The sequence below is a fragment of the Phalacrocorax carbo genome, chromosome 5, assembly GCF_963921805.1.
Source record: "Phalacrocorax carbo chromosome 5, bPhaCar2.1, whole genome shotgun sequence".
In the NCBI taxonomy this organism is placed as follows: domain Eukaryota; kingdom Metazoa; phylum Chordata; class Aves; order Suliformes; family Phalacrocoracidae; genus Phalacrocorax; species Phalacrocorax carbo.
In genome coordinates, this window is record NC_087517.1 from 42907152 (window position 1) to 42933939 (window position 26788).

The following is a 26788-nucleotide window of genomic DNA, read 5'->3' on the forward strand; positions in this document are numbered from 1 at the left end:
TTTATTTTTTATATATATTTGGTATGATAACATTAAAGAAATATTTTCTCAGCTGTGTAGAGTCTTAACAGAAATAAGAACATAACTAGGATGCATTTCAAGTGAACGCTGCCTTTTGTGGACCGGCATTTGAACAGCAGGTGTATTACTGTCATTCTGTATCAGAGGTGTTTAATATTACATTCTTTTAGGTGATGTCAGATATCAGAATGAAAGCAATACAAGAGCTTCAGCTAGACAAGGAACTAGGTAAGTGTTTAGCTGCTTTACTTTTAGATCTGATACTGTTAGAGTTTGCTGGCTGGCTTCCTGCTTTTTGCATCAGTCTATTCAAAATAGCAAAACCATTCCTGTTAGGAGTTTTTTGGGAAAGAAAGAGTGTGCAAAGGACTTAAAATTAATCTAATTTTGAATAAAACTATTATTTTTTCCTAGCTTAAAAATAAATCTGTGTCAGTCTTGATTAAAATATATTTTATGAAGCTCTTAGTTTTTGGAAGCTGTTTGAGTAGGAATAAACATGCCATCTTACTAATGTATTATGCTAAGAATTGATGAAGACTTCTTTCTTTACCGTATTAATTTTTTTAAGACACTTCAGTTTTCTTTCTTTAAAGCTTTTGTTGATGCCTTTACATTTTGAAGCACTTGGTTGGTTTTAGAGTATTTTACTGATTGTGGCCTACAGCTGGCTTCAAAGAGAAAGTAATTTTTCACTGAAATGATAACAACTAAGGCTATTCAAAGTCTCTAGGAATCTCTCTCCAATTGTACTTTTGATGTAATACCTTAAGAGGGAGGCCTTTAAGATAAACATGTTGTTGTCATTAATCTTAAATGTTATCTGTCTAAACCTCTGAGTCAAATTTCTTCTGATTTTAATTACTTAATACATCTCTCTCTCTTTCCTGCCTTTTTTGCCACAGCAAATGACACCTGTCTTAGACCTGTTAGTGGAAATGGGAAACTTCTTTCTCCAGGTAAATTTATTTATTTAATCATAGTTCTGTAAGAAGTTCAGTTGCGAGACTTTAAGCTTCCCTTTTCCCTCTCCTGGGAGAAGTACACACACATAACTCCACTATTTCCAGGCTTAACAGAAGCAGTTGTGTGGTTGTTTTCTTTTCCAGTTTTACTGTTTGTTAACAGTATCAATACAAAGCTAGAGGTTAAACTTAAATGTTCAGCTTGGTTTTTACTTGCATCCCTAATGAGTAAAACTCATTAGCATATCTGCTTTTGTTTATTGACATCTGGCCATGAGCTTCAAGACTCTGGGAATTAACAAAGTTCTGTGTCCCATTCTTATTGTATAAATTGAAAAAATCTCTAAGTGGTCTGTTTTGAATCATATTTAATGTATTACAGAGCAACTTTCTGGTTGTTCTAGGAAGCAGAGTCATTGTTCCATGTCTTTCTAACTTCAGTTTCCTGAAACAGGGTGGGCTAAATGTGTGTGTTAGAATATTAACATGCAGGGTTGGATTTCAGAACAGGTTGAGCAGCAGACTTGAGTCCTGTGGTGATGGAAGAAGCACTGTTAGGTTCCTATTTGCTGTAAGAAGGCAACTTGTGTCTGCGATGTATGAAGCACACTGAATAACATGTGGATTTCTGCTTCTCTAAGAATGGAGGAATATGTTCATGCCATAGCGTGCTCTTTGATTTAGATGAGCATGCAGTAACCACTTGTCACTATGTAACTATGCTCCTGATGGCTAGTGTTCAGCAGAAAAGGACCCCCAGCTTTGCTTTTGCCATTGTTGGGGCAGTGGTGAGAAACTGAGTGGATCAGCTTTGTGCGTGTTGGGAAACGTTTTCTGTGACTTTGCTATTTTGCTGATATATTGCATTAGTTAAACACAGCCAGGAAGCCAAGGGGAGATTAATTCCCCTCCGTTCAGCGCTTGTCAGACAGCACCTGGAGTACTGTGTCCATTTTGGGTGCTCCCCAGCATGAGAAAGAAGCCCTTACAAACTAGAACCAGTCCAGAGGGGAGTACCCAGGATGGTTTGGGAGCTGGAACATGTGAAAGAGGAGGGAAGCTGTATTTTTCCAGCCTAAAGAGGAAGAGGCGTGGGGGTAGGAAGAGTAATTGCCATCTTTAACTCCTTAACATGGACCTATAGAGAAGGCAGAGCCAGATTCTTTTCAGAGGAGCACATGGAAAGGATCAGAGGCAGCAGACACAAGTTTCAATGAGGGAAATGCCAGCTGGTATGGTGGGGAGGAGAGGGGAATTCATGTTGGGAACGGTCAGGCAATAGACAGGGAGCCCTGGGAGGCTGGCAGGTATCCATCCTTGGGGGTATTTAGAGCTTGAATGGGAAAAGCCCAGAGTGAACTGATACGACTTCAGAACTGGTTCTGCTTTGAGCAGGAGTTTGGACCAGACAACCTGCAAAGATCCCTTCTGACCTACATTCCTCTGTTAGTTCATATCCAAGGCTTGGTGGGAAGAACCTTCATACAAATGTTGCTTACAGATCTGATGTCAACACTGTGGAATTGAAGTTCTCTACATGTCACTGAACACTTTCATCTTACTCTAAAGAGCAGCATAACAGAACGGATATTTTCAGGAAGCAGCAGCTTATGATGACGATCTTGTGTTTGTCCTCCCTAAAGTGCCTGAGGATTATACTGTCAAGGAAGCAGAACTGAAAATGGGAAGCTTACTAGGGCTGTGTCGTGGGAAAGCTCCAGCTTCCACTCAGGTATAGCAGTGCCGTGACCGAAGAGAGACTCGTGCTGCTTTTATGCCTTTTTTTACATTGTGCAATGTTTCAAGTTGTCCTTTTTTTACCCTTGTAATGGTTGTAAATGGTATGGAAAAAATATGCTCAGTGACACTGAGAATTACACATATTAGCATGAAGGCTCACACCATTTATTTCAGTTGCAGAAGGCCAAGAGCATATACATCATGAGTTAATATAGCTCATTTGAGTAATAGTAATTCATTTATCATTTGTCCATTTGTAGTTGTCCAACTTCTGTGCTCTGATGTGTGTATACTTCTGTAAGGAGCATAAAGTAAGAAAAGGACAATATTTCTCTTGAGGTATACAAGTTGCAATATGCCAGAGAAAAAATAGTTGTATGTTTCTAAAGATCAGAGTGCTATCAGGTTTTCTCTCTCATTTGCAGCAGACATGTTCAGATGGTTAATGAAGCTCTGCTTATGGCCATAACTCCATTGCATGTGCTTCTCTGTCCTGCAGAGATTGTTTGCTTTAGCCCAAAGGACTTTCACTACTGTTTGACTAATGGCAGGCTTGTGATGGCTGGTATATATGTGCATCAGGGGGTGTTATTTCATGGTATTTCCATACTTAAATATGCATTCTAATAGCTTATACTTGCTTTTTTAGCTCTTCTTATATTTTATTGTTGGGAGTGACCAAAATGCAAGCCCTGAGATGGAGATAGTTGTGGAAGAGACTGCTTCTGTCAAAGAGGTAAGTTGAACTGCTTTTAAAAGCTTTTGTCATGCCGGGGTCAGGTCCGCTGCTCCTGGAGAACTTTGTTTTTTATCCATGCGTTACTTTGGGTCACCAGGGGACACAGGCAAAGGAAGTGTTTCAACTGCAAAAGGCCTGTGGGGAGGGAGCCTTGATCTTTCACCAAGTAGTAAAGAGACATCCTTGCTTTTTTCCCAAGGGTGAACGTAATCCAACTGCTTCATGCCTGGCTAGCCACTCCTTTTATGCACAGCAGTCCTCAGAATGATACGGAATCGTGGCAGAGCCTGCCGCAGTTCTCTTGTCATTCATCAAACTCTAAATGCACAGAATTGGAGTGAGAGCAGTTGGGAGGAACTGTGCACGGAAGCAGTTCTTGATACTGCCAATCCAGGCCTCTGGCACAGAGTGCCGACGTCTAAAAGCAGTGGCTGGAAAATGTTGAGTTTGCAGGTTTAATTTCTAAAAAGTGCATTTGCAAACTCTGGGACAGAATTTGTTCAAGTAAAGCAACAAACTGACAGCACAGATTTGTTTTGTGTCACTTAGGGTGTTTTTTTAAACAGACTTAAAAGCTGCAAAAGCTCACTCACCTGACATAATAAACTTCTTGCCTGAAATCTCATACTTGAAGGGTTTAATACATAGCTCAAATACACCAAGTCTTTATAATTGTATTGTTTTTTGGAATTGATGAGGAATCAGTCACCACACAGATTTTAGGTTAGAAAATCCTAGTGTAGATTTTCTGAAAACTTTATTTCCCAACCTGTATATTGAGACAATCTCACCATATGTTTCTTTTTTCAGTGTCTAAATTTAATGCTGGAAAAATCTGGATTATCAGGTTAGTTGTATTATATTGTTATTTAATTTTTTTTAAAGGGATTTCAGGTTTCTAAGGCATTTCTTGCAACCCTAAAACTTAGATCACTGTTACAAACTTACGCCTTTTTATGTATCATTGTAAAGTAAGGAGGGAAGATGAAAGAATTATAAACTTGCCGTCTTGCTCTGATAAAAGCTGGCTGTGCAGGTGCTCTTGAAAATCGGTTCCAAGCTTTCTATTTAATCAAAACATGGCAAAATCCACAGTTTCTGGACTATTTGCTTGGATGCAGGTGGAGGTGTTTGGCTGTCTTCATAAGACTTGCTATCACAGTGGGAACCAATGCACGAGATGAACTGTAAAGACTAATTTTTGGTCACTTTGCAAAAAACAAGTTATTCAGAATGTTGATGCTGGTGGGGATGAAGGAGGAGAAGAGACTGGGAGTGGCACTGTGTTTCCAGTTTTCATTCTAAACATTCATTGAATACTGAATTTGTGTGGTGGCTGCAAATTTGGCTTACTCCAAAACCCGTTCATCTGAAACACGTTACTGTCAGAATTATACACTGAGTAGCCCAAATTAAAAGTTGAAGTCGTTAATAATGTCTTGAAAATATAAACTTAACCTTTTCTATTTCCATATAGTATACATCTAAAGCCAAGAAACAATGGTTCTGTCTTTATTGCTTTATCTTATATTACCATGTTTGAAAAATCAAATTTGGCCTTGTGTAGAGATTTGTGATCCGACTGCTCTCATTCAAATAGATGTCCAACTTCAGTGGATTTTGATGATGGTCTTGTTGAAAGACTGCAAAGTATATGGGTTTTTTAGTGGGTTTTTGTTTGTTTTTGTTTGATTTTTTTTTTTCCTAACCCCACAGAATTTATTGATGAGATTCCTCCTGGGGTTGGTTTTTTTTTTTTAGTAACGAAAGTCAAATTTTGTACCTTGCAAAAATTAAGTGCATTTTCATTAGTTATTTTGGTCAAATTAAGAGGTTCAATTGTATTTGTTCTTTCCATGCCTGGTGTGTTGTATATATAGGTGGTAAACCTAAAGTACTGTGATTTCTGGACTATACCATCTTTAATTTTTTTGTCTAGAGTGGAGTCTCCTGGTAGACAGTCCAGGAGGGGAAGTTAGATTATTAAAGTATATTAAAGTATAGTTTTCATATTAAGGAGCCTGTCAAAAGGTATATTGACATGATGATGAATTTCATCATCAATTCACACCCAATGTTTCCAGACTACATTCCCCCTCAACATATCATTTTTCTTCTGCAGTGCTTTTTTGGTTTTGTGGGTGTGGTTTGTTTTTTGGTGTGGGTGTTGTGTGGTTTTTTTTTTTGTGTGTGTGGTTTTTTTTCCAGCTAAGCTAAGTCTTGTCAAGCCAGTTTCTTTGCTTTCCTCTTACCAGGGAAATCATTTAGGTAAGTGAGGAAGAGACATTTACACAAATAAGAGGACACCATTTCCAAACAGCAAAGTGTTTCTAAGGATCTGGGGAAGGACATGGAGGTGGTGTTTCATCCAGTTTGTCAGAGCTGTGTTTAAAAACCAGCCAAGCAAGCAAAAGAATCCCTTAACACTTCTTCAGAGTTTTATAATGTTTTTCTCGAAACAGTGTTGTTACCTAATCAGTTTTCCATGTGTATGTTTTTGGTAGGTGACAACTGGCATTTGAGAAGGATGGACTGGTGCTATGAAGCAGGGGAAGCATTAAGCCAGGAAGTAAGAGGATCCTATTTTTGACTTCAGTCATGTGGTCATTTATTTACTCCATTTTTCTGTAGACACTGTCCCTGAAGTGAGCCGCATTTAAAGTAAATGCGTGGTGGTTTTGCGTGTGCTACATTAGTACACACACTGTTTTATTTTCACAGGGTGTTGAAGTGTAAATCTTGTACACCTGCCTCTTATTTTCAGCGACTAGGATTAAGCCATATCCACACAGTTTTTTCTAAAGTCTAGGCTTACCATGCGTTAAAGATACATCTACAAAGAAGCACGAGGGGTCAGTTGGTGAGGTGCAGAGGTGCAAAGGAAATCCACAGCTCAGCAGGATGCTCTGGAAGGACTCCTGCAGAGCAGACTGCTGTAGGCGCAATACTTGCGTGCTGCTGCAGAGTTGTCTCCAAGCAGTGGATGTTAAATGGGTATTTCTGTGCTCTTTGGAAAAGCAAAACACCTTGGGGCCTTGCCAAGCATGGCTTAAAAAGCCACCAACATGTACTTTAGGAAACAAAGCACAAGAACAAGCAGACTTACAAGTACACTGTGCTTTCTCTCCCTACAGAATGCCACTCTGAAAGAACTTAATGTTTGCAGAGGAGATACTTTGGTTATAACTGAAGGAAAGCTTCCGCCAAAGGTAAAACGCGAGAGATTGTGTTCTTGAGTCCATTGACAGTGTCTGGATGAGAGTGGTTTCTTTTTTTTCCTCTTGCTTATTTTAAAACTACTTCCATTGGAAAAAATTGAGTTGGCAAGAATGAATAATGCTTTTTGTAGTTTTACAGCTATTTAAAATGTAAGTCAATATTTATAATAGTCTTAGTCTGTCTATATCTATTCTTCTTTCAACTTTGATAGTGAAAGTCTTGCCCATTGCAGCTTCTTTGTCTAGGAGTGTGCTAAGGTTAACAGATCTGGAGGAAATCAGTATTTCTGGCATGCAAGGTTCTTGTGAAGACATAACTGTTATGCTACTACTTCCTCATAAAATGATAAAAATACAGGATCTTCAGTGTTTGCTTTCAGTTCAGATTTGTACTGAGGGTGGTGTTCGAAAATTAGGGATGTACTGGGAGACCCTCTTGTCAGTGATGGTTATACAAGTGGAAGGATTCTCTGCTAAGAAACCTGAAGCACTCTCAGGATGGTTTGGGTTGGAAGGGATCTTTAAAGATCACCTAGTTCTGATCTTTCGCTAGATGAGGTTGCTCAGAGCCCCGTCCAAGCTGACAGTGAATGCTTGCAGGGATGGGGTGTCCACAGCTTCTCTGGGCAACCTGCTCCAGGGTCTTGCCGCCCTCGTGACCAGAGGTAGTCCCCTCGGCCTGCCCTCGTGTGCCACGTGCCCCAGCCTCTCGCCATCTCCAGGGCCCTGGGATGGCCCCACACCCACCCACCAGTGTCTGTCCTGGACTGGGGAGTCCAGCTGCAGTCGCCCAAGTACCTACTAAGAGAGGAGGAAAGCATCTTTACTGTTGTTTTTCTTGTTTTACTGGGTTTTTTAAAATTGGGCCATAAAAAATCACAGAACGGTAGGGGTTGGAAGGGACCTCTGGAGATCATCTCGTCCAACCCCCCTGCTTGAGCAGGCACACCCAGAGCAGGGGGCACAGGACCACATCCAGGCGGGGTTTGAATGTCTCCAGGGAAGGAGAGTCCACAACCTCCCTGGGCAGCCTGTTCCACTGCTCTGGCACCCTCACAGGAAAGAAGGTTTTTCTCATATTGAGGTGGAACTTGCTGTGTTCCAGTTTGTGCCCAGTGCCCCTTGTCCTGTCATTGGGCACTAATGAAAAGAGTCTGGCCCCATCCTCTTGACACCTACCCTTCAGATATTTATAAGTATTGACAAGATCCCCCCTCAGTCTTTGCTTCTCCAGGCTGAACAGACCCATGTCTCTCAGCATTTCCTCATAAGAGAGATGCTCCAGCCCCCTGATCATCTTGGCAGCTCACTGCCGGACTTGCTTGAGCAGTTCCCTGTCCTTCTTGAACTGGGGAGCCCAGAACTGGATGCAGTACTCCAGATGTGGCCTCACTAGGGTGGAGTAGAGGGGGAGGATGACCTCCCTCGACCTGCTGGCCACGCTCCTTTTAATGCAGCCCAGGATATTGTTGGCCTTCTTGGCCACAAGGGCACGTTGCTGGCTCAGGGTCAGCTTGTTTTCCACCAGCATTCTCAGGTCCTTCTCAACAGAGCTGCTTTCCAGTAGTTCAGCCCCCAGCCTGCACCGGTGCATGGGGTTGTTCCTCCCCAGGTGCACGACCTTGTTCTTGCTCTTGTTGAATTTCATGAGGTTCCCCTTGGCCCAGCTCTCCAGCCTGTCCAGGTCTTGTTGGATGGCAGCACAGCCTTCTGGTGTATCAGCCACTCCTCCCAGCTTGGTATCATCCGCAAACTTGCTGAGGTTACGCTCTATCCCTTCATCCAGGTCACTGATGAATATGTTGAACAGGACTGGACCCAGCACGGACCCCTGGGGAGCAGTGCTAGTTACAGGCCTCCAACCAGACACTGCCCCGCTGATCACAACCCTAATCTTGAAAAGAAGCGATGAAGCAGCTGGAAGGGACAGTAATGCCAAAGGCCAGGCTTTCTTCCTGGCAGACCTGTGGTCTTCCGCTTCTCCAGACAAACATCTGTCTGTCTGAATTCCTTGCCTGAAGTGCTGCTGTTCTTGGTGCGCTGCCGCAGAGGGTCTGTCTTTGTCTTCAACCACCCGCGTCCTCAGACTGCAGGAACAGCACCTCCAGGCCGCAGGGACCTTGGTGGGCCTCTGAGGGAGGGCTCCTGTTGCCTGGGCACAGCAGCCTGGCAGAAGCCATGTCGCCTTGTCCCCTTGTCTTGGGGGTGAGAGCAGAAGAGATGGCACCCCTTCAGGAGGGGTGGGGGTAGGGGTAGGGGAACAGGAGAGAGGGGCTCACGCTGGGCACGGAGGCTGCACCTCCCAGCTAAGGCCAGGTGCGGAGGCTGTGCCGACAGTAGGGTGCTGGCCAGATGCTGGTGTCATGCGTGGCATGCTGGTGGATGCGTGGTGTCATGGAGGAGGGGAGCCCTGGCATGGTGTAGTGGTGCCAGGGGAGCTGTGATGGAGGTGGATCCGCTTCCATTGGCTATTCTTGGTGTTTGGGTGGATCCACCTCCATGGGCTCCACACCATCAGCTGCGTAAGTGAAGGCCATCGCTGCCATGCAGCTGATGATGCCTCCCCTCTCACAGTGCCTCCTCTTCCTCCACAGCTCCTGCAGCCACCTCTCTTCCCTCTGACTTAAAGGTGGGCAGCCACCTTTGCTGTGGGACTTCTTGGTGCCCGGCATTGCTGGCATGAGACAACCTCGAAGCTCAGCAAAAACAGTGGGACCAGCTGCTGTGGTCCCTGTGTTTATAGGGCCCAGAATAGAAGGCAGTGAGGTGGATTGTGACATCAGGAGGCCACTGTGATGGCGATGTGTGTGGCGATGTGTCCCTTTCTGTCAACCCCTTCTTTCTGAGCTGGTGTTTTCACATAGGTTGTGCTTTTGTGATTCTCATACCAAAGCTCTTCTGCAGGGACATAGTATTACAGGATCCCCAGTTTATCCAGCAATTTTTGGAGTTCTTCACAAAATTACTCTGAAAGCCTTTGATCTTTACCACTGGTATGGATTACATAAAACTCCAGTCCCTGCAGAAGTGGGAAGCGAGAGCTGATGATGCGTGATCTTAGATGAATGCCAATGCCTTGACAAAAGCTGAGATTTGAACCAGTCTTTTCCTTCTTCCTAAGATGAAGGTGAAATTGTTCATTGTCTGTATTAGAACACATTAGCTACCTGGTATTTTCTATTCACTTTGCAGGGTTTCCTGAAAATACCCATCTGGTGGTTCAAGTCTTCAAATCTCATGAAACATGGAGGGAATGCACGAGACCTAGTGAATGGGATGACCTGTAAGATGGATGCTTTGCAGGTGTCTCCTGGAGGAGGTGAGCTTGATCAGTTTTTGAAAGGAATCATGGTCTGATTGTCCGTGATTGCACTGAGGGCTTTGAGTCAAACCCAGAATTTTAATCCAAATCCTTAAAACCCTTCTGAAACCTATGAGTGACTGTACAAGTTCAGCCAGTTTATGGTGAAAGGAGCCACTTAGGAGACAGATGCAATTTTTTTTAAGGCCACAAATGCTGGATGGTACTGCCCTGGTGTTCTTTAGCTATATTTCATCAAGGGTAAGACCTCCGCTAAACTTCGAAGCAGGGGCTCTTTACTTATCAGTAAATAACATGGCTTCTCCATACTAGAAGACAGTGGCAGTATTAGTAAATCATGGAGTAAGGCATCTACTGAATGAGCATACAGTTGATTGGCTTCAAATACAAGACTCCCAATATCACATTTAATTCACTTCAGGCTACGTTGCTTTTTGTGAAGCTGTAAAAGGAGTGATGAATATATTTTCCTAGAATAAAAGACATCACATACAGTTTTTTAACCTGCGTTTGTTCTTCTAAAGGTCAAATCCAAATTAAAAAATCAGCTAGGGTAGGAAAATCAAGTGAGTGTTGAGAAGGAAGAAGACAATGGAATAGGGACAAGTGTGAATTGGAAAACGGGGAAACGAAATGATGTTTTCCTTGCTACAGGAAAAATAACTTTCTTCCTTTGCAACTTAGTTGTGTTGCAGAGCAGGCCCCCTCTCCTTTTAGAAGGTTTATTTGCATTTTTGTCCTTTTTTCTCAAACTGTCCTGAGTTTTACTTTCTCCCCTGGGGATTTCAGTAGCGTAGGCAAGAGCAGGTTTAACTTTCCTTGCAACACACTCTACATTTCAGGGTCATAAACTATAATTAATACTCTTTACCAACGTGGATAACTGGTTTGAGTTTTAAAACTTGCCATATAGGATCAGTTTGAACTCTTCTTGCTTGGCAACTGACAGAATGAATTTTATCAATTGTGTGTTAGGATGTTTCCTTAACTGCCTTCCAAAAAACTTGAGGACAGGCCCCTTCTCTCAGTGAAATCCCCCCGTCAGGTGCCTGTTACCTCTTAGGACGATAAACAAAGTCATGTTGACTCTTCTGTTGTTTTTCTCTTCTTCCCCCTTCTCCCCTCCCATCTAAAGATTCACCAGAATACTTCCACACAGACATGGATCTTTGTTATGCTGGCAGTATAGAAATAGCAGGAGAAGCTTCTTTGGAAGATCTGAAGATGCAGGTTAGATGTTGTCCTGTATTAGAAATGTACAGCAAGACTGTGATTAATTGAACTCTATTAATACCTATTTTTTATTTCCTTTTCCCTTGTCTCCAGTATGTTCTGATATGGCATTTGCTTATATGCCATGTTCAGTGGTAAGTACCAAGAGGCAGTTGGAGCATGTAGCTCAGAGACTTCCTTAGTATGTCCCCTGCGGTTGCCATTCTACCTGTCATGTGTCCTGACCTGCAAAAGCCTTGTTGCACTTCATCTGGAACTTTGGCTTGCAGCCCTATCTTTATTTCACGATGTAAAAATTCTTCATGAGAAGCACACACATGCAAGCACTTCCTAAAAAGCCACTTTCCATTTCCACATTTTTCCTGTATTAGTTTTGTGTTGGGTTTTTTTTATTTTGTTAGATTCAACGTACAAAAGAATTGCTTTTGATGCACAGAAGGTCATGTTTGTCATTCAGGAAAGTATAGCTTAGTTTCGTTGGCTGGAAACTAAGGTGCCTTTTTAAGCTTCTTTTTTAACCATACAAGTATGATTTTAATACACTTAAAAAAAAACAAACAAACAAAACCAACAAAACAAAAAAGGGCAAAAACCACCAAAAAACCCACAAAAACCCCCACCCACCTCCCCAGAAAAATCAAACAAAGCCAAAACCACAAAAAGATATAAACCAGTCCTATCGTAAGGCTCTTTCTTGATTAGCCAGTTGGTTGTTCTGGTTCACCTGCATGGGGAAGAATCACCTCATGTGATTCTGGTTCATACCAATGCTTAATCTTTTGGGTCCAACTTCAGTTTCAGTCTCTGGCAAAGTACTGCTATGAAAAACTGACCATTTGCATCTCGTCTTAGCATGGAAAGAGTCTTGTGTCCTTGAAAAAGGATTAAAGGAGCTTGCTCTGCCCTTGGTTAGAGACTGGGGCAATGATTCTGTCAGCCTCATTCCCTCCAAGTTACACAATTTTTGGTTAAAAAAAGAAATGCAGTACTCTTTAAATGTAAGTTAAATTGAGAAACATTGGGAGGGAGTGAAGTCCAACTTGCTTTGAGGTTGAAAAGCGAGTATGTCGATCATAGCCGCTGCCTGTAAGTCACAAGCACCAGCTGGTGTAGAATAAATCTAAACACCTTGCCCTGTTTCTGATTCCTTCAGTATTGCATTGAGAATTAATGAAAACACTTGGTTTTCTTTTTTTTTTTTTCCAAGGAGACTGGCTGCTAAAATTATTGAAGCAATGTTTCTTTTTTCAGGCTATGACCTTACCATGCTGCCAGGAGCAGATTGTCCCACTGCCCTCGTTTCTCAGAGCATGGACAGTGGACAGTAAGCGTCCAGGCAAGCTTTTACGAAACAACAAGCAGCAACTCAAGTAGGTTTCTTACTGAATGTGCAAGTAGCATTGCAGCAGACTGACTGTTGACTGGGTTGTGGAATGGATTGGTAGAGAAATAAATCAGCTCAGTCAAATGCCACCAGAAAGCTCATTTCCAGTTACTTCAGTGTTTTGCTGAGCATGTTTTTAACTCGGGAGCTGTGGAAGGGGAGGTGCGAGCATAAGTAGATCACGCTTATTCTGCTAAGCTTTATTTTAGGTGTTTCTAAAAGCAATTTTTGTATTTTTCTGAGTCTTTCGGTTTTGTTCCAATAGCCTCTTGTTTTGGTTTTCCAGATAAGCACAGGTCTACTTGACTAGAACTGTGATTTTTCTACTCAGGAACTTTGAATATATGACTGGAAATGTCTATGATCTTTGTTTTGTTTTCAGTGACTATAAGCTGGGTGCCAGAGTGGAAATCTGCATTGAACCTTTGCAAAAAGAAGAGCATTTGGGGTAAGACTTCAAGATGCTTATTTCTTGTAGCAATGCATTTTTGCTGAGACCTAATTGAGCAGCTTTTAACTTCAATGCCAGGATTACAGATGTCAGTATGTGAGAATTCTTTGGAGCTTCTTTTTGTTTTCCACAAATGAAAACAAGGGAGGGTGGGAGGGAAAACTAGGGATTCTGGATTCTGAAAGCATGATTCTCAAGGATGGTCTATTTTCTCTTCCTGCTGACAGCACCCATGAACTGCTGCTTCGAGTCCAGATGGGCATACCAGGGGAGAGGGACTACTATGACCCCACAGATTTGGTGTGGGATATCTCCAAAGAATGCACAACCTTGGCACTGAGGCAACGAGTGGCTTCTCACTACTGTCTCCCTGTAGATAAAATTGAGATAGCCAAATACTTCCCTGAAAAATTTGAGTGGCTGCCAATCTCTAGCTGGGTAAGATCTGGAATGGCAGAATATAACGGTTGTCTGAGAGAAGTATGTGTTGGTTTGTGCTACAGTTCTTGAGCATATGTATTCAAGCAGGTTTCTGAAGTCTGCCATGCACAAATCTTCTGCTTTGATTTTTATCCAGACTCAGCAAATTTCAAAGAGGAAACGGAAGAAAAAACAGGAGAGTTTACAGTCAGCGCCTTACCACCTGAAAGATGGAGATATCATTGGGGTGAAGGTAAATTAACTTGGTATTGATTGTTGTATGAGGATGAGGTTCAGGCACTGTCACCTTTGCAGTATCTTAAATGCTTCCTGGTTTTCCTGCATCTTGCTGCATCTCTGTGAAGGTACTGGTATGTGAATCTGGATGGTACATTGTGTGGATAGGAAATTTGTTGCTGGTGGTGCCTTTTCTTCTTTTTTTCCTGTTCTTTATCAACCTTATGGAAGTTTCATGCTTTTCCCCATCTATCTTGGGACTGGCACTAGAGGACAATACCTTAGAGGCTCTTGTGCAGGGCAACCCTTAAGCTTTTGTTCTTGCCCTCACTGACTGCTAGTAAGGCTTATTTAAGAGACCTCTGAAAGAACATACTCTCTGTATGGTTTTAAAGTAGTGAATGGAAAGTCTGTTGTCCTGTCCTGATGCCTTAGGCTATGGAGAGAAATCTCAGTCAGGCAAATCCACTGTTAAATACAAAAACAGAGGAGTCTAAAAAAAATTTCTTTGCCTTTTTGAACCTTTGCCACTTCGTTAACCTGAAGTTAACTGCTCTAAATCTAGTTAGAGGAAATGCTCTGAAACTTAATTGTGTAAACTGAGCAGCACATGGGAAATAGTTTGAGCTTATAATTTTCATCTACCAAATCCTCTTTCACAACAGAATCTTCTCCTTGATGACAATAAAGACTTCAGCACGGTGAGAGATGATGTTGGAAGAGAGAAACAAAGGCAGCTTGCATTAGGGAAAAAGAAAAGGTATTGAGTATTTACATGTATTTTTCTTTAAAATATGTAAACTGTTCTTTGCAGCTTTTTGGACTAGCTTGATAACCTGGATGGCACTTTGGGACACTGTGAGCTGGGCGCTCTTAGAGTGCACAGTTCCAGTTGTTCAGAAGGAGGTGCTCAGGTAATGAGCTTTAAGCGCCGTGTTCCTACACCAAGCCTCGGCTTTTTCTCTTGCAACGCACTGCAACATTTGTCACTGCTTCTGGAGGTGAAAAATAAACTCCTTGGCTGCGCTGGCCCTGCACAGGTTATATGTGTGAGCTTGCAATGTCATTCTTACAGCTAAGCAGAAATCGGGTTATAGTCCAGGCTCGTGCTGCTGTTGGTGCTCAGGCTCAACACTAACACTAGGCATCTTAATTTTTTTTTTTTTCGGTAATAGTCGGCAAGCTGAACGCTTACAGGACCATGTTTTCTCTGAGGAGAAGCTGAATGTCAAGCACCGTAAACCAGAAGTGGCTCTTTCTATCAACGTGGGTGTTTTCAGATAGCAGCGGGAGATGATTTGCTGACCAGACCATGCTACCGATGGACTAAATTGGAATGGAGTACCTCAGCTGGACTAGCAAGAGGGTCTTTCCCGAAGTGTCTTCAAGAATCACCAAGACAAAGTGGATATAGGATTCAGGATAACTCTGATTTTCCTCTAATCTCTCCTGGGGAACTGCTTTAGCATCCCTTTATCAATGCGGTACTTATTCTCAGGCTAGGTAAATGCACTTTATCCATGAGAAAACTGATTAATATATTGTATAATCTTTTGGTGACTGTTTGGTAATCACCTTAAATGCCTTTTTTTGGGGGGGTAGGAGGGTGGGGTCACATGCTGATGTCTTGCATCATCACTACAGAGTTTGCTGGGTTTTTAATGCAATCATAATCATCTCTTTTTAGAATTTTTCTTCCATCTCTGATCACTGAAGTTACTAGCAATATCAGAATTTGCTTTTGTCTCTTCCTGTATCAACCGAAGTCTGTAGTAGCTCGAGTCAGCTTTCAGGAGTGAAAGAAATGTGGAAATCTCTAGACAAAGTGTACTAAATTGGCTCAAAAAAGAGCAAGTTCAGAATCTGTCAAGCTGTAAAACCTGAAGACCTTTTGTGATACGGAACAACAGTGCAGTAACCTTATATTTTAAAGCTGCTAGGGCTTTTCTGTTGTCCATAAGCTTCATGAACAAACAAAATTGATGGAAAAAATAGGCGGATCTGATGTTTGGTCTTAAGTGGCTTTTATTGTACTCAGGAAAAAGGCTTGTATTTATTTTCATTACTCTTATTCAGAGGACTTTCCCTTGTTTCTTTTCTTTTCCATTGTTCTAATGTTCTTTGTTGCATTTGAGAAAAAGAAAAAGTTTCTCTTGGTGTCACAAAGCTGACTTACAGCCTCTGTAACAGAAGGGGATGTATGTGGCTGATTACCAGCTGAACTTGGTATCAAAGGTTCTTAAGTATTAAGTAAAATGTTTACCGAATGCTTGTGAGATTGGACGGCAAGATTGAGAATGTGCGTAACTAGCTGATGAGATATGATATTTTTCTTGCCCCTGAGGCTGGGAATTGGGGTTTACCAGAAGTTGACATTGCAGCATCTTCATTGAAACTTTTCTAATGCTTACAATACTGAAACTGTGTTTCCCTCGCTGTACGCGAGTATTCGTAACTTAATTTTCCATCAGGTTCAGAATATTCTTTAAGTGCAGCTAGTACTGACAAATTAACCCAAACTCTTAATGGACCTAATGGGTTATAGTAAAATTCTAAACAGTTTTGAATGATAAGGTGACAATGGAGCGGTGGAAGACAACATGCAAGCATTTCTGTGCAGCAGTCACGTGCTGGTGGCGTGTAACGTGTTTGTCTCTTAGGGCTGGGAACCTGTGCAAATGGGCTGCCGTACCAAGTGAAGACTGCTATCACGCTGTAGAGCCTTGTGGAACTGCACAAAGGTTTGGAAACCTGTTCTGAAATGAGCAAAGCGGTTGTTCAAAACTAACTTTTGAACGTAGCCTGAAGTATCCTTAATTAAAACTGTGGTAGTGAGAGGACAAAATACCAGTCACTTTTAGGGCTACTGTAAACATTTCACCTGTTTTGTGCACATGTAGAAGATATTGTAGAAGAAGATGTCAGTACAGCAGACTACTAAAATTTTGGCTAGTGTGAGAAAGTAGCTCATTTACCATTTACAGGTTAATAATATTCTGTTATTTCAGATGGTTTCAAGACAAAAACTGACACTCTCTGCTAGCAGGAAAGAAAGTCAAAAGGACCCTGAAGCCTATGATTAATATTTATTTCTTTGCATATCTTTAAAATTCAGCAGGTGCTCCTGTGCTTGCTTAGGCCAATTCATTCCAGAAGGGGATGTTTTAATTTCCTCACTGTTTCTGTTGTAGGGAGGCTTTACTTGAATCTTGAAATCCTAGTTTCTTGGATAGGTTTTCTGACTGAGGTGAGGGCAGCCAGTTGCTTTCCCAATCTTATTTTGCATCTCCTTCTTCCATATCAACAAGTGTTCTTGCGAGCCAGACATGATTGCACATGCTGATTACTAAGGTAAGCAAGAAAGGTTTGTGTTTGCGGATTGTTCCATTGCATTGCACTGACTTCGTTGTCTCTGTAATTCCTCCGGTTCCTTGCTGGATGACAGCTGTGCTGAGCTCAACCTTCCCACCTACCTTTAACTCTAGTCTCTTCTTGAAAACACAAAGTTTGGGGCAATTTAAATATGGATCACAAGTATTAAGGTGGGGTTTTTGGTATGTGCCTTTGTTAAAGTGTAATGTAGCAGCGCCTGCACTTAACTAATCTTGGATTATTTCTAATGTTGGCTCAAAATGCATATTTTTTTTCCTTGAAATTACTGTGTGTCGTTCCACAATGAGAGGGTTCATTAAAAATGGGGTGGGCAGAGGGGAACACCTTTTTAAAATGGAGTCTTTGTGATTCCACATTTTATGATGGCTATATTCCAAAGCCTGGAGAAGCTTTCATCTTTATTTTTCAAGTGTTCTTCACAAAATAAAAAGCCATTTCTATATGACTATTTGATTTACATGTGTGTGTCTCACTGATGCATTGGTTGGGAATGGCATGAATTGGTTTCTATCATTGGATGGGGCACAACCTTCACTAAGCTTTAATTTCCGAATCTGTTCCTAAGACCCCGTTCCTATCTCTGTGTGAGCTGTTTCCCCAACCCAGCTGGGGTTGCACTGTGCAAAGACCTGTGTTCACTTAGAGGACTGGGATTTTGATGCAAGTGTTAAAGTGTGGGGTTTTTTAAATCTTGTGTTTTTCTTCTTTTTCAGAAAGCATGGTCTAGTACTAACTGCCTGCTATTTCAACTCCCTGTTTGTGCACAAACATGTTAATCTGGTCTATTTTCAAGGGAACTAGCACAAATAATCGAGAGGACTGTGGCTCAGCATAGAGTATGAAACAGGGGTTGCCAAGGACTGTTATCGTCTGTACATGCTCCTGGTGCAGTCCTTGTAAAAGCACGTGTGCAGCCCTGAGAATCTTCTTATGAGAAAATTGTGGTTTTTCTTTCTTTTCCTCACAAGCCATTCCAGTTCACTGAAGTGATTATGGAGCAGGAGGAAGTGGCCTGTTTAAAAAGCTAAGTACTTCTTGCTCACTTTAATTCTCACTCAGTGGCCACTGAAGAGAGCCGTCATGTTCTGACAGGTGTTGCAGGTACAAACCCCCAGAAGGAAGGGCGATGGCATGGGGGGCTGTCACTGGGACAGGTGGGCGATGGCACCGAGACTGCAGGCTGTGCTCGGGAGAAGCTCTGTGGTTCTGGGACTCGCTGGCTGCTTTGGCTGTTTCCCTGAAGCTAAAGCGGGGGTGCCAAGAGTGGCCCTCTCCACCAGTGTGGTTAGCGGCAGTTTGGGATTTTGCCAATACTTCTGCTGAACTTGCCTACAGGCAGTTGATGAGCTCATCTTCAGCCCTTGCTGTATCCAAGGCCTCCATACTGGAGAAAACAATACTAAGCTGAGCTTCAGGTGAGCTCAGAGGGACCAAGGGGTGTGAGGTTCCAGTCAGCAGCTGGAAAGCTAACAACTGAACTGTTATTCCTCTGTTTTGTGACTGACCCTTGGTCAGCGCAGCTCCATGTGCAGAGAAATGCAAAGGATGTGGTAATGATACAGCTCTTTCCATGGATCGTGATTACACATGGGCAGCAGAGGCCCATTAGCTGTGTTTATTGGATGGAGTTTGCAAGTACTACCGTTGCTGCTCCTGGTTGATCTAGGCGGTCTGGTGCCTTGCGAGAGCATCCATCTTACTAGTTTGTGCATTTCTTGCTAAGAGAATTTCAGCTTTGTGGGTAACAAATCTATAAATTCCTGCATTACAAAGCTTTCCCATAACCTTTAACTGGAGCCCAACCAGATTTTGAATGGTGATCAGTGGGGCTTAAACACTGGTTTTTGCTAAAATGTCCTTGCTAATCCCTGGGGGAAAATGTATTTAGACAAAAGGAAAAAAAATGGCCTTAGACTATTGTACTTGCTTCATGGCTGACAAGTTTTACTGCAGTTGAGAAAACTAACTGGTTGCACAGATCAACCGCACTGAATTTCCTGCACGTGTTTACTCTGCGGTGGTATCTGAGCCCTGGGCAGGCAGTGCTCGCTGGGCTCTGAGGTGCCTTGTGCCCCAATGCGCAGGCAGCAACCCTCCCAGTGCACAGCTGGTGGCTGGATGGTCTTGGTTAACATCCAGCTCGTTGTAAGAGGGGCTTACTCAGTTCTGTAGAGCATCAACTTTCTTCGTATGACCATGCATGTAAAATAATGTGGAGAACAAGGGAAAGAAACCTGGAAAAGGAAACAGGCTGATCCTTTTATTTTCAGTGTTTGAATTATACAGCAAAAGTTTTAACAAAGAATAAGAAAACAATTTTCTGAAATTCATGTTAGTGAGCGTGGCAATTCACAAAGCTATAAAAATACAAACCCTATCTCACTACAGATTGTAGTTGCATGCTTTTGCTTCTTACTATACTAAAAGGCTTTCAAACTAAAAGACTTATGGCTTAAAGGTGGAAGAAAAAAAGCAACTGTGCTGTAGAAAAATGACTCAACACATACAGGGTAGCTCGGCGCACACAAGACAAACTTCGAAAATGTATTTATAATCAAAATATCCTTTCCAGAACAATGCTAACTGGGGTAAAGAAGAGTTTGTAAATGCTACAAAAGAAAATTCTTCTGAATTAATTATGATCATAAAGTTGTTAAGATAAACTGCTACTTAAAAGTCAGTGGGCAGTGCTTCATTCCAGGTATCTATTGCAGCATGGGGTGCACTGAGTTCTCCTGACTGTGGCTTCTCAGCAAGAGATCAGCGAGGGCAGGCGCAAGGACGGCACATAGGTGCTGTGCGGTGTGTCTCGGTGCTGCGGGGCTGTTGTCTTGCCCCTTGCTCAGAGCTCTGTGTGCAGAAGCAGCTTCGCTTGCCTCATGTTTTCAAGCACTGCGGAGAAAGCACCGAAGATACTAATGATGACAGGGAAGACTCACAGCTTAAAGTCAGAAATTGTAGCCACTCTGGATAGCTAGGCTTCTAAACAGTTTTTTTTTAAAAAAAGTCTTTTTCCATTTTAATAAGTGGTTTTGCCTCGTTATTTTGTCTCAGCAGCAGGTTTTCAGTGCAATTAGCAATTAACTTCTAGAAAATATTAAACCACTGACTTGGGAGAAGAGTGGTCTGTATACAATGCTGTGTGTTTTAGTCAGCGCTCAGGGGACAGTGCCATTAGAGTACACAATTTCATGTGATGGAGTTTGTGGGCAGCACAGATGCTTTCTTCTGCATTCTGCAGGCGTCCCGTGAGGTTCAAAGCTTTGAGCGTCAGACAAAAGTCTATGCTGCTGAAGTGGTAAAACTAGAAGAGAGGACTGTGAACCTAAATCACAGGATTGTTGTTAGCCTGCTTGTCTGTAGGAAAGGGTTTGTTTTGTTACCCACAGCTTTTGAATCTGGCTCATCCAACTTGCTATGGCCTGGGGATTGAAACCTCAGGAAAATAGAGTTCTCTGTTATTAAAGCGGGCAGCCAGGAGAGGGGAGTGCAGAGACAAACGCTTAGGAATTCATTCCAGTCCTCCTAGAATATGTATTTTTAAACTTTGGTTACTCCTAGGGCAAGAAGTACTGAAACATCTGCTGCGATTCAGGTTAGGAAGTGGAGCAGCAGTATGCTTGAGTCTGTTAATACCTTGAACCGAAGCAGGTGGGATTTTGAGGCCAAACCTACACAGTGTTTGGAAACTCCACCAGCAGGGTACAGACACTGTGGACGACTCTCCCCATACTTTATGGCCCAGTACTTCAGAAATATTCACCAGTGTTTTGTCCCAGAAGGCGCTTACACTAAACTTACTTCATTCATGTTTATAAAGGGCTTGAGCAGATTTTAATGCAGAAATAGATGCAGCATTTCTCAAGATTCACTTATACCCTCTCCCTTTAACCACATTTGTTTTGTGTAAACTTGAGATCGTTAGAAAGGGATCAGAAAGGTGCCCATGTCACTCACAGGTCGAAATATCTTCTGGTTCATAAGTGTACATCCTGTTCCCATATTTGCCAGTTAGGTCAGCTCGAACTGTCATAGAAGGATCTTGAGGGGAAAAAAAGTACAAGATATTAGCAACTAGGGCTTTGAAGTGGGGCGGTAGTGAATAATTTTGTGAGGATAAAAGCCTTTTAAAACAGCGTTGATTGGCCTTTTCATGGCTAGAAAGGTGCAGCTGGAAGTTAATGAAGGAAGTCTACTTCTGAAACCCATCACAAGTATATCTGTTTCGTACAAGCCTCGTCTGGTGGCTCAAGAGTATTGTCCCTCATCCCAGCAGTTTGATGGTAAGTTTGCCTTTTGTCTAGGTGGTGGTGATGGCTGGTAGTGGGCCTTTGCTCTCCCCTTGGAGTGAGTGCTTGTCATTCATCTGAGGGCAGCCTTGGAGTAAGAGGCTGTGTTCAGGTGTTGTGGCACAGTGTCTCATAGGCAGGACCAAACTCTTAGGGGATATATGTTAACAGTTAATAGCAGTGACATGCTGTTCGCTTCCACTAGTGGAATATGGCTGTCATGGTCCTGTTTTTAAAAAGATGGTAGCGTATTTGGATGCCCAGCTTAAGCTCTGATTGCTAAACAATTTGGGTTTTTCATCTTAAGCTCTTCCTTTTGAAAGTCTGGGTTATTCCTATGGCTTCAGTGGTCAAAAGAACAAGAGTTATTACTCGAAGCAATGTGAATTCAATGGGGACCATATAGAAAAAATGCCGCCCTGATTATTCCCCTGACCCCAGAGACTCACCCACAAAAAGGATCCGAGGGACGTAATGGCCATCAGGTGCCATGTTGTCATCGCTGCTGGAATGCTGTTGGAGTTAAATAGCCTCTTAGTGATGGCTAACTGCCCGAGTGCTAGAACTGGACTGAATCAGCTGAGCTTGCCTTGTCTACCAACAACTAACTATTCTGGTGTGATCAAATGCGGAATTCCCTGTTTTGTCCAAGTTGTCCCATGCTAGGTGCTTCGGGGTGAGGACAGAAACACCAGGCAGGTGACTCTTTCTAAGTGATAAATGGGTATCTTTTATTTTCCTTGTATCAGAATATGATCTGCTGTTGGAGAATACAAAATGGTATTCTCAACGCCAGTAAGTACGTGTATGTGCATATGGAAGTGTCTCCTTGCTTCCTCTCCAAGGAGGAACTGTGCTGGTGTTTTGCAAACCCTGTTGTATATCCCCAGAGAAGTGGGAGGAAAAAAAGATAATTTCAAGTACTGCGCCAAAGCTGTATGAGGTGAATCAGTTTCTGCTTTTCATATGGCTTATTCCATTCCCCAGTAAACATTTTGATTAAGGTTTTAAAATTCAGACTTACCACCAGATTGAGCATGATAAAGTCCTCCTGAGCCATCTGCTGGATCTCTGGGCTAGAAGCAAATGCTTTCCTTAAAGCTAAAAGAATGAGAAATGCATTATTTGGGGGGGGGGGGGGGGGAGGGAATCTAGATCACTGCTTTTCATGGTTTTGCATCATCTTATATTGATCCTAAATTGAACAGGAAATGCCTGGCACCACTTTCTGATGTGCACGTGTCACACAAAACTTGGAGGACATAGTTCTAGTAAAGTAAAATGCGAAAGAGACTTAGTTCTTGAGAAACCAAAATGCTGGTGTACAGATCTATTTCCTTCCCAATGGCAGGAGGAGGTCGTGAATGCACACAGCTTGACTATATTTGGCCATCTGTGACCCCACACTACAGAGCGTAGGAGTCATCTGCACAATTAATGCTGCATGCATTTGGGGTAGCAAATACTTACAGAAATTTCATAAGAAATGGTAGGGCCAGACTTCCCTGACAAACCTCACTTTGTTCTTGATAACCAAGGAGGTGATCAAGTGATAGTGGTCTGAGATGCTCTTGAGCAGGAGGCCTTGTAAGAAAGTGTAAAACAGATGGTAGCAGATGCTCTTGCAGTCCAGAAGATAATGTGAGCTTTCCAGTGCTGTAAACTATTGCACTTCTAAGGTTCTTGTCTGCAGATGAAAATACGCTGCTAAAGGCATGTTGCAGTTACTGTGAGTTAGTGAATATGAGGCCATAAAGATAATTTTCTTGGTGTCTGACTCCCTGCTTGCAGGATACTGGTAACTGCAAAGCCATAGTATAAAACAATGCAACGGAGGCAGTGCAATGGCGAACCTTGCTGGCTTGACACAGTCTATTTTCAGGGCTTCTTTCTGAGGGGATACAACTTCCTCAAGCTTTAATCGCATGAGCAGATGATTTCCATGCTTGCTGGGGCCCAGCACTGGAGTTGGGAGTTGGCAGGAAGAATTGGCAGGAAGTCAGGGTGAGGAAGAGGATAAAGGAGGAAAACTTGGTGCCTACCAGCCTGTTTTATAGTCATGCATCTCTGCCAGGGCAGTTCTGACCCAGAGCACATACTGCCTAGAAAAACTTTACAACTGCTTCATTTCCCCAAATCTTCTCAGGGGTCCCCAGAGGATTTACTGTCTCTCCACCTTCCCCTGCATCTGCTGGAAAGGCTTCACACAAAGTGCTCATATGCTTTGTAAGGAACGAGCTCTGACAGATTTGGGTCCCCCAGGTTATTTGCAAGGGTTTGCTTTGCTCACCTTGGCTGTAAGGACACTCTTCCAAGTGGTGTATAATCATCAGTGGCTTTTTGCTGAAACGACATTGCAGGAAAGGAGTGGGAAGGCAATAGAAGAGCTTTTACAGACCGCACTTGCAAATAAGTAAGCCACTGGGTTGCTCCAGGGATAGATTTACATTGTGAGGGGCAATAGCAACCAGGCTAGTAGGGGGGTGTAGATGCAGTCACATACTGAGGGGCGTATCACAGAAGGCAATACTGGAGGCATTACAAAGGTGTTTGCTCATCCCCCAAAAGGTGAGCTCTAACTCAGATCTTGTTCAGCACAATACAACTTGTATCTTGCAAGATACAAGGCAGTCCGAGCATCATGTTAGAGCATAGCTTTTTCCTGTGCAGTTAAACGTTATGAACTGGCATAGCAAGAATTGAGGATTACCTGAGTTTTGATCGTGCTAAACCTTCTTCGTATGTCTGCACCCATTCAATGTCATCTCCCCAGCCTGTTGAGAGCACCCTTAGTTAATTTTCCTGTCAGTATGGATGAAGGTGTTCTGCTGAACAGGGAGTTGAAGCCACCTGTGTAATCAGATGGCACAAACTAGGCAGCTTTCCTCAGGGTGTCCAGACCCTTAAGGTATTTGTGGATACGAGGAGAGCTCCAAGCAGAAAGGTGCAAAGAAACAGCTGATAGGGAAGGAGAGGGGGTTTGAAACCCCAGCCTTGCTAAGGCTCAGGTGGTGGGTTAGTATTACAGACAGGTATTTCTAGCCACTTGAAAGATGGAGCCCAGAGTTCCTCACAGAACTTGTCTACCCTCTCAAGGAGCTGAGCCAGGCATGCCGCTTACATATTGCTTCCTGCGATAAGGGACTGCTCGACCAGGTGGGGGCTAGGGAGGGTAGGGATACAAGAGTGTTTTTGGTGTGAGTTGCCTGGATCTTACTTGATGGAGCAAAGCTATCTCGATGGGCCCAAATGTGGAACCCCTTCCAACGGCTACAGCACCCCACTCATGCCCTGCAGGCAGGGAAGTGCACAGCGGAGGGGTTGAGCTGGCTGCAGCTTGGCTGTGTGGCTCTGGTCTCCTGTGTACAGACCACACCTTTGTAGGGGTAGGGCTGTTGGTGGGGCTGCCTGCAAGCTCCGCCTCTGTAAAGCTGAACCAGCAGCTGATCAGCAATCAGTGTAACAGCCTGGCTCTTGGCTCCATACCCAACCCAGCTTTGGAACAAAGCACCTGTTCTGTTGCCAAGCACAGAGCATGAGGACTTATCCCCTGCTGAATGCACCAGTGCTCTTAGCCACAGTGGAAGTGGCACGTGTGAAAGGTAGGTTTGGGCTTCTGCTTCTCAGCGCAGGGGTTAATCTCCCAGCTGCTGCTTTCAGACATTTCCCTGCCTGGATCTACGTGTGGAGATGCACGTTAGTCAGTGACAGAGGGAAACAGAGGTGCTTCAGGATTGCCAGTCAATCATCCCAGTCACTCACCTCGAGAGAGAGTCTGTGGGGTCTGTATCTGAGTCAGGCTTTCTTCCTCTTCATCAGGGAGCTTCTGGATGTTTCTCTGTGCAGACACTGTTACACCATGGCAGAGAAGGAGGGAACACAGTAACAGAAAGGCATGCATGTTTCTGGCTGGCACCAACTGAGAGAGAAAGGATCAACTCAGGCAGGCAGAACCTGACAAATTCCCAGCCACAAAAAGCAGGTACCTTGGCAGAAAAAAAATTTTAAAAGGCCTGGTCCTCCTCAGGGACAAGACAGTCTTATAAGGGCCATTTTCTGGGAACTGGTTCTCACCTGGCAGCTCCTGCTTACACCTTGCCAGGGGTGTCCTTGCTGCAGCCTCTCCCCTATGGCCCAGGTAAGGCAAGGTCTTTTTATACTTCTGTATTGGCACAATAGCTGGGTATGGACGTCAGCCGAACTTCCAGGATATCCTGCTCCCGCCAAGGCACAGAACAACCTTTTTACAAAAGCTTTCTTCAATCAGCCCAGCACCATGCATGTTTTTATCAAGGTATATTGATTTATGAAAGCATTCATGCTGAGTTTGTGAGATACACCTTGCTCCTTGGGGGTGAACTGCGGGTCTCCAGGTATGGTGAAGTCTCCCAGAATCAAACTGAGAGGTACAGAGGAGATGCATACACCTCTCTTGACACCCTTGGCACCAAGAGTGATGCATAATGCATGTTCCTGTAAGGAAAAAAAAATTAAAGAAAATAAGAGACGACAATGTCAACAACATTAAACAATGTGATATGAACCGAACTGTGCCACGGTAACAGGGAAGAGCAGCTTAATGAAAGGGCAATACACAGATAAGAGGCATAACTCTATGGGAAAAACAGGGCTTGTTTAGGAGATGGTCCCCCGTTGTCAATTTTAAGGAAGTGAAGCACCAACTCTCTGTGGAGGGTTGATAGCTCTTTGGCAAGCTTCTGCTGCATCGAGTGAAAAAGACCATAATTTCTGTTGTGGAACCAACCACTGGCCTGTTAGGAAATCGCTGCTCTGCTTCTGTACACAGTCATCTTGTGGTCTTTGTTTCCATCTGCTCTGCTGTGCTGAGTAAGAGAAGGGCTCCTTCTGAGGACCCTCTTCTGGTGTCCCACAGGGTGGGCTTTAGTGTATCATATGGGCCCAGGAGGTCACAGTAGGGTTTTAGAAGAGCTGGAAATAGTGCGTCCCCTGTGTTTCTAATGCTTGATTACTCAACCAGAGGAATGCTTGTTGTAACACAGTTTTGTGTGAATGCTTTTCCTTGGCACTTTTTGAAGAAGCAGCATTTACCTGTATTTAAAGTCAAGCAGGACTTTAACTTGCAACTTCAGTATTTGCTTTTGTTGCCTGAAGGACAAGGGACAAGAGCCCTGGGCTGTTTTCTAGCTAGACCTTGGGGCTGACAATGGTCATGGAAGGGAGGCAAGTCCTTTGGAGTCCTGAGAGCAAAAGGAGGGGTTGGAGCCAGTACAGCTCATGGGAGAGACCCCTTCTTTCCTTTGACTTGCCCTCTATTCTTGCCTCCATGTGCCTTTTCATTGAGCCAGTGAACTGGGTCCCAGGTGTGGAGGGTTATATATCTATATAAACCATCAC

General features: G+C 43.2%; 2 protein-coding genes across 8 annotated transcripts in view; one reads left to right on the forward strand and one right to left on the reverse strand.

Moving 5' to 3' along the window:
• The window catches only part of USP40 (ubiquitin specific peptidase 40), a 56903-nt gene that overhangs the window by 27934 nt on the left and 2181 nt on the right, over window positions 1-26788 (forward strand). For 3 of the 7 annotated variants that reach the window (XM_064452176.1, XM_064452179.1, XM_064452178.1), the window contains exons 18-32: window positions 192-249; window positions 927-980; window positions 2630-2718; window positions 3376-3462; window positions 4276-4312; window positions 5970-6034; window positions 6600-6674; window positions 9876-10002; window positions 11141-11235; window positions 12490-12608; window positions 13005-13070; window positions 13301-13511; window positions 13651-13746; window positions 14396-14490; window positions 14906-17568. In XM_064452176.1, coding sequence (XP_064308246.1) covers window positions 192-249; window positions 927-980; window positions 2630-2718; window positions 3376-3462; window positions 4276-4312; window positions 5970-6034; window positions 6600-6674; window positions 9876-10002; window positions 11141-11235; window positions 12490-12608; window positions 13005-13070; window positions 13301-13511; window positions 13651-13746; window positions 14396-14490; window positions 14906-15014 — 1383 coding nt within the window. In that variant the 3' untranslated portion in view covers window positions 15015-17568. Of the gene's footprint in view, window positions 1-191; window positions 250-926; window positions 981-2629; window positions 2719-3375; window positions 3463-4275; window positions 4313-5969; window positions 6035-6599; window positions 6675-9875; window positions 10003-11140; window positions 11236-11331; window positions 11373-12489; window positions 12609-13004; window positions 13071-13300; window positions 13512-13650; window positions 13747-14395; window positions 14491-14905; window positions 17569-26788 lie in introns of those variants that run through there. The other 4 variants (XR_010373075.1, XR_010373074.1, XR_010373076.1 and 1 more) reach the window with 4 other exon arrangements.
• Window positions 21073-25429, reverse strand: LOC104049464 (anterior gradient protein 3-like). Its single transcript, XM_064453251.1, has 6 exons — window positions 25175-25429; window positions 24123-24186; window positions 23703-23755; window positions 22437-22513; window positions 21862-21925; window positions 21073-21164 (listed from the first exon to the last, which is right to left on the reverse strand). The coding sequence occupies exons 1-6, from the start codon at window positions 25311-25313 to the stop codon at window positions 21073-21075; spliced, it is 489 nt and encodes a 162-aa protein (XP_064309321.1). The 5' UTR covers window positions 25314-25429.